We start from the raw sequence: 7,451 nt of genomic DNA on the forward strand, positions 1-7,451 counted from the left end.
AGATGTTTGCTATGGGTAGGATAGGAGGTGCAAGTCCATTTTGGCTGACGCACTAGTGAGAGTAGGACAGAACATTTGGTTTAAAGCTCTTGAGTTTTTACACTTGCTCACTTGAGGAAACCATTGCCCACTCAGTGCTAAGGTATGTTCATTGTGCCGTTAGACAGACCTATAGGTTACAGACTTCGGAGCAATCTCAGCAATGTGGGAATTTTTTCTCTGCCTCCTACCTTCTCTAATACTGATCCTAGTAAGGGTTTTGTTTCGATGGAACTGGATCCGCCATCTTGCAGATAGTACTGTTCAGCAGTTGTCTCGCTGTATCTGGATTATGGCCTGTAGAGTCCTGAAACTGCCGCTTATTCCAGGATCCGAATCCGTAGGGGAATGCCAGGCAGAGGTCAGACTGATCTGTAAACCCACGGCGCTTGCCAGCCACCTGAAGAAACACTGCCATGCTTTGGCACAGCCTCCATTGGCAAGATGGCCTCAGGCTGACCCTCATCTTCAGATAATCTCCAATCTCATGTGGCCCACAAATGAAGGCGCTGAACTCCAAGGAGGAGTCCGCTTTAAAAGGGATAACCTTCTCTTACAGGATGGGGGTATCGTGGCTTTGGACTGGGCTGTGAGTCTGATGGACCAACAAGTTCAGGTCAAAAGGGATCATCATCCTGGAGGAAGAGTTCTGGGCCTTCACTCTAGCAACCCGGCTATTGTTATTATAATTCCCAACGCCCAGGGCAGAGTGACGCCACACTTGATCAAATTGTGCCACCAGGCTTTGCAGCAGGGTTTCTATCCTGTGGTGTTCCATCGGCGTGGTCAGGGTGGTTGCCCGCTGACCACTCCACACTACCAGGAGTTCGGAAATCCCTCTGACCTTGTGCAAGCTGTAGCGTACTTGCGGAGTCATCATCCATCCACGACTTTGCTCGCAATAAGTGAGGGCTCGGGATCAGGGTTGCTGCTGTCATATCTGGGGGAGTGTGGCTCTTCATCCTACCTGACGGCCGCTGCTTGCATCTCTCCGGTGTTTCATGGACAACTGTGGTTTGAGTATGAGCTTCCTTGGCTCTATCACTGGATAACCCTCATCTATCGCAAGCTTCAAATAAACAGGTAGCAAATCACACACAAATGTAGACCATTGATCTTTAATGAAGGTGGAATATTGCATGTATAGTTGTGCTCAAGTTTACATACCCCTTGCAGAATCTGCGAAAATAAGAGGGATCATATACAAAATGTATGTTATTTTTAGTACTGTCCTGAATAAGATATTTGAAATAAGAGGTTTACATATTGTCCACAAGAGAAATAACAGCTGAATTTATAAAAATGACCCCGTTCAAAAGTTTACATACCCTCGATTCTTAATACTGTGTGCCGTTGATCCACAAATGTTTTTGTTTTGTTTTGTGATGGCTGTTCTTGAGTCCCTTGTTTGTCTTGAGCAGTTAAACTGGCCAATGTTCTTCAGAAAAATCCTTCAGGTCCCAAAAACTATTCCGTTTTCCAGCATATTTGAACCCTTTCCACCCGTGACTGTATTTTGAGATCCATCTTTTCATACTGAGGACAACTGAGGAACTCAAACACACCTATAAAAAAAGTTAAAACGTTCACTGATGCTCCAGTAGGGGAAACAATGGATTAAGTGCCGGGAGTGAAAATCAAGGCAATTTGTACTTATTTGTGTCTTCTGGGAAACATGTGACAAGCATCTTCTGTAGCTTCTGAAGGGCAGTACTAAATTAAACAAGTTGATATTTAAACAAAATAAGAAAAATTAGGAGATCATCATCCTGTTCAAAAGTTTTTATATGCATTTTAGAGATTGAATTCAAATCAAATATTAACATTACTGCCCAGACTACTTCTGAATAGGATGTCTACTTCATAGATATTTTGAAAAGTATGAAAATATAACATTCAGATCACTCAAACCATATATGGAAATCGAAGAGTCTACATGTCATTTAGTGGAAAACATTGGTACAAAACATAACGCACAAACATGCACACAAAAACATATTTTTTTAAGAGATATCAACCTAAAATTTGGTACAGAATTTGTTCAGATATTTAGCTTTGATTTTCTTGAGGTTTTAGAATTGAACATGTTTTGTTAAATGTATATTTTAAATAAAATATTAATATATATATGTTATATATTTTACATGTTCATAAACTTTACTTTTACGACTTATACAGTGATGGCCGATTTCAAAACACTACTTCATGAAGTTGTTAATCTCAGCAAGACACTGGCACTTCAGGACTAGAGTAGAAGAGCTCTGACATACAACAGAGCGTCTGTACAGTTGCTTTTGAATAGCGGTCCTATATGGGTCAAATTGACCCACAAACAGCAAGAGTGTATAAAATTTTGATATGCACATTTCAAAACGCATCAGCATGTTGAAACTTTGCATGCATGTTAATGACCCTAAATGAAAAAAGCTCACACAATTTCAAGAAAAACAATGTAGATTAGATAGTATTTCAGATAGATTGAAAAAAGAATTTATTGCTCATTTTTACCATTTGTGGCATACAAAAAATATTTCTGTGTTGAAAAAAAATGGGGAAAAGCTTATTTTTTTAGCTTCATAGGTTAGTAAAAAACTAAAATAACAAAATATAACCAAGAAATTTTATTATTTTGGGTCTCTACAATTGCCTTAGAACATTAAAATATGCGGGTCAAATTGACCCGTGAACATACCGAACGTAACAGTACTTTTGTGTGTGTATATGTCAAAGCCATACCTGTCAAGTATCCCGTTTTGGCCGGGAAAGTCCCGTATTTTACCCTTCTTTCCCGCCGTCCTCCCGTATTAGTATTTTCCTGTAAATCTCCCGTATTTTAACCTGCGTTATTAAAAAAAAATAATCCCGGAGTAAAAAAACAAAAACATTTCCAATCTGAGCTCTGTAACTAGCCTCGCGATAACTGGCATCTGCAGTAGTAGCCTACAGTATAGGTGCCAGTTGTCGCGAGGCTAGTGTGTGACTGAGGTCAGATGACGAGTGACAACACGGGAAAAAAACAAAACAGAGACGGATGATGATGGACGTAACGATAGAGACGGATTAAGGCACTCCTGCCAAAATAAAACAAAAAAAACCCTCGTGTAAATACCGTGATCAATGGGACAGCGAATTTAATTATAAAATGTAAGTGACTTAATGTTAATTAATTGTTTATGGAACTGGCGTATGAAATCAGTGTCATTTCCAGTCGTGATGGTATTCTGGAAAACAACACTCTTGTTAGTGTAATGTTGCTTAACTGTATCATATGTTATAAATATAATAACTACACCATTTTAACCGTGTATGTTAACTGAGTTTCTGTGTGTGAGCGCTGCTCATTTTCTTTTCGATTTTCTCTTCGAGAGGCTGCGCGAGCCTCAACCACTCAACATTGTTGTCAGTTCGTTTGATATTATTATCCACTATCGATCGCCACTTACACTGAATGCAGAATCATTATTGCACTTTGGTGATTCCCTAGTTATTTTTTTGTTTTGACATTTTACTCAGGATACTTGTCTGTTGGGCAAGTAAAATTATTTTTCACTTGCCCCTTCAAAAAATCCACTTGTCCCGGCGTACAAGCGTTCATGTCGAGCCCTGCCCATAGCAATGCAAGTTCAGAAAGGGTATTTAGCATGGTACGAAAGATTGTTACAGAGAATAGGATGACATTAGAAAACAGAACAGTTTGTGCTCTACTCTCATGTAAAATGAACCACTCTGGCCCAGCCCACAAATACACTCCTTCCAAAACAGTCTTAAAGAATGCAAATTCTGCAACAAATGTGTACAATAACTCACTAAAAGAGTAAAGAAAAGTTGTGTGAAATGAAAAGAAAAGAAAAACTGTAAAAGAAAAGCAATATGAAATGAAAAGAATGTGTGGAATGAAAATAAAATCTAAAGACAAGCAATTTTAAATGAACAGAAAATATGCAAATAAGCCTTTAAATAAATGCTCATTATATATACCATTTTGTGTTTTCATTTGGGTTATAACACCTGTCTTAAAATGTAAGGGATACTGGAGCTTGGTTGGGGTGGTGAGACTGCTTGCGGTGGGCGCCGAAAAATTTCCCTTATTTTCGAATCCAAAACTTGACAGGTATGGTCAAAGCACATCAGCGTGTTGAAACTTTGCATGTTCATGACCCTAAATGAGGAAAAAGTCACAAAATTTAAAGAAAAAAAAACATAGGTTTACTGATATTTCTGACAACTTAAAAATCAAAACGGGTCAAATTGACCCGCAACATAACACAAGGGTTAATGCATTGTTTCTCCTTCTGGAGCATCAGTGCATGTTTGAACCTTTTTTTAGTAGTTGTGTTTGAGTCCCTCATCGTCATCGTCATCGTCAATCGTCCTCAGTGTGAATCTCAAAATCATAGTCACTGCTGGAAAAGGTTCAAATATGCAAAAGATGTGGAGATTGCTCTGTACATTTTTAAAGATACAAGGCCTCATTTATAAAATGTTACGTAGAAACCGTCCTACATTTGATGATCAAATGTGCATACATGTGATTCAGAAAAAAAAGTGCATATGCCTCTTCCAGATGTGACATTTATAAATCAAAAATGATTTGCAAACGCAGCCTAATTAACGTCATTAACATATAAAAGAACATAGGTCAACGTCTTAGCTTAGACTTCTAAATACCTGCAGTACTCCGGCTCTCTGCCACAAGGAAAAATGTGTTGGTCTGCTTAGATCCTGACCTGGTGCTGAGCACTTTTCCATTATGAACGTTGGCCAATGTGTCTGTGATTCCCGAGAGATATTTAGCAAGTCAAAAAAAAAATGCCAAGGCCTGCAGTGTGCAATGCGTTTTGACTGGAACTGACATCTGTGACGACAGACAGTTGTGTAGTGAGAAAAGAACAGCAATCTGACAACTCAAAATTCACAGTGTATGGGCAGCATTATTGTGTTCCACAAAAGGAAGTCTTTGGCTTGAAACAACAGTAAATGATAACTGAACTTTTATTTTGGGTGAACTGAATCTTGTGAATGGAAAAGTACAAAACCTGTTAGCCAAGTTAAGGCATTGTAAGATGCCACCGTGCAAAACTACCTTATGAAAAGATGACCAGGATTACAAACTCTTTGAATTTAAACATTTAACCCCTTTCACAGGTACGCCACTGCTTTGAGCTCTGTGATGGATGTAGCACAAATTCTACGCTGCAACTCTTTGCGGGGTGTGGAAGAGCTCATGTTCTGTGCTACTAAGCAGTCGGATCACAGAAGGTCCGACTCAATGGATCACGTTGGAAAGGACAGCTCAAGATTATCGACAAAGCCTGACTGGGCAAGTTACTGGGAGAGGAATGAACCTTTGCGAGACGCAGACGAAGTGGCGGTGCCAGTGCTCTGTTTGTGTAGCCGAGATGATCCTCTACTTCCACCTCTCTCCACTGTACCCGAGGCACTTTTTCATAACAGCCCTTACTTTCTGCTGGCCATGACAGAACAGGGAGGCCACTGCGGATTCACTCGTCAGGATGGACATGGAGGCACTACTTCCTGGAGTCATTTTGTGGCGTTGGAATACTTTAGGGTAGTTGCCGATTTCTTCAGGGTGGAAGAGAAGAAAGGGTTCAAGGATGATTTTGCACACCGTGGCAGCCACGGCCTGAGGCATAGCGCCAGCGCTGTGCTGTCCAGAAGGAGGAGGTCAACCTTGCTCCGGAAGGAAAGGCCCATCTTAGGTTCAAGACGACGGCAGATCTCAACTCCCTCCGACATGTTCACATTTGAAGAAGAGCAGGTGGATTTTACATGGAATAGATCCTACACTCGCTGAGTGAGCGAAGCAGGTGGTATCATAAGATCATAGTAGATTGGCAGTGCTGAACTTAATACCAAGAGGCACAGCACATGTTAGACGCCCTCAGTTGTGTGGAAATGAGCAAGGAGGAGAATACAATAGATAAGGGAAAGGGAACAAAATGGAGATCGAGAACATGTTGATGAATAAAAAGGACACGTCTTCATACTGACTGGCTTCGGGCTTTATTGTGTTGACAGCTTGGCCTACACCATTAGATGCTATATTAAGCCATCCCATTATCTTTGTACGAACTAATCACTTGGAGAAAGCTGGGCAATTCTCTGTGTGCAAGACAATTTCTCCTCAATAGATGTTGGTATTTTTCGTGTCATTACATTGTTTAGAGCATGAGGGAAAAAATGGAAAAATAGCATTTTTGAAAGATTATATTTCATTCATATGCAGTGTTGGGTGTAACTAGTTACTAAGTAATTGGTTACTGTAATTTAATTCTCCCTTGAAAGTGTCAAGTAAGGGATTACTCTTATTATTCATGTAATTTAATTAGATATTTAACTAAATACTGTATATAGACTGTAGAACAAGTATATATAATACAATAGTGGAATTAACATCAATTTAAAGTCTAACTTTAGAATGCATGTTTTGATGTAGCCTTCTCGCATTATAATACTTTGGTTAGTTAATAAGAATAATTTATGTAGTTTTAGATTATTTATTTGAATTAATTAAAAGAGCTATGAGTCACTTAACTAGTCGAGGTTGATATAGGATTTAGAAAGTAATAAGTAATTAAATACTTTTTGGAGAGAGTAGTTTGTGTTGTAATCTAATTCCATTATTGAAGATGTAATTAGTAACTTGTAATCAATTATTTAGAGTAACTTGCCCAACGCTGCTCATATGCTATGCTATGTCCTCTGTAGTGGACACAGGACGCAATTTTTAGGTTTCAGGATTTTTTTATACCAAATTTTGCATAAAGATGATTCTCAACTATGTAATGAAAGATATAACAGAATCATTTGGATATACCATTCTGCTTGCAATATGTGTGTAAAATGGCCATAAGCAGGTTTTCCCATTATATACAAATGTATCTAATTTGCATATGAATATGTTCATGGGGCCACATGTAAAGAAACAGAAGTGTAATAATGGTAGTAGTAATTGGCAAGATTTTGATATCGTCTAATATTTCATAGGAATATTGATATGTAATTTCTTTCTCTATTCACTTGTGTCTCCCCAAATGCCTGTAAACCGGTCCCGTTTAGGTCCTGCCGTCCTCTGCAGTGGACATGTATGAAGCCGATGTCCTGTTTTGCAACAAAGTCATATTTTGATTTGAAACCCCATAACATTTTATGATAAAGAATTAGTCAGATTTAAATGATAATTACAAAATATCATATTTCCATGAGAGAATTTGAACACTAAATGAATGTGTCATTTTTAAAGACCAAGGAGAAGCAGTTGTCATTGTGAAACATCCAAACATTTGGTATCTCTGAAAAGCCCTGAATGTGCTCTTTACAGGACATCCAGACTGTGACAAACAGTGACGTGCTGTCAGAGAAATTCACGAAAATATAATGTCCAGAGGACA

General features: G+C 38.8%; 1 protein-coding gene across 1 annotated transcript; it reads left to right on the forward strand.

The window, feature by feature from the left end:
- The first annotated feature begins 13 nt into the window (after window positions 1-13).
- LOC307137711 (protein ABHD15) lies at window positions 14-7,451 on the forward strand. Its single transcript, XM_079835561.1, has 2 exons — window positions 14-1,122; window positions 5,185-7,451. The coding sequence occupies exons 1-2, from the start codon at window positions 203-205 to the stop codon at window positions 5,852-5,854; spliced, it is 1,590 nt and encodes a 529-aa protein (XP_079691687.1). The 5' UTR covers window positions 14-202; the 3' UTR covers window positions 5,855-7,451.

The sequence above is a fragment of the Gobio gobio genome (genome assembly GCF_949357685.1).
Source record: "Gobio gobio genome assembly, chromosome: 14".
Classification (NCBI taxonomy): domain Eukaryota; kingdom Metazoa; phylum Chordata; class Actinopteri; order Cypriniformes; family Gobionidae; genus Gobio; species Gobio gobio.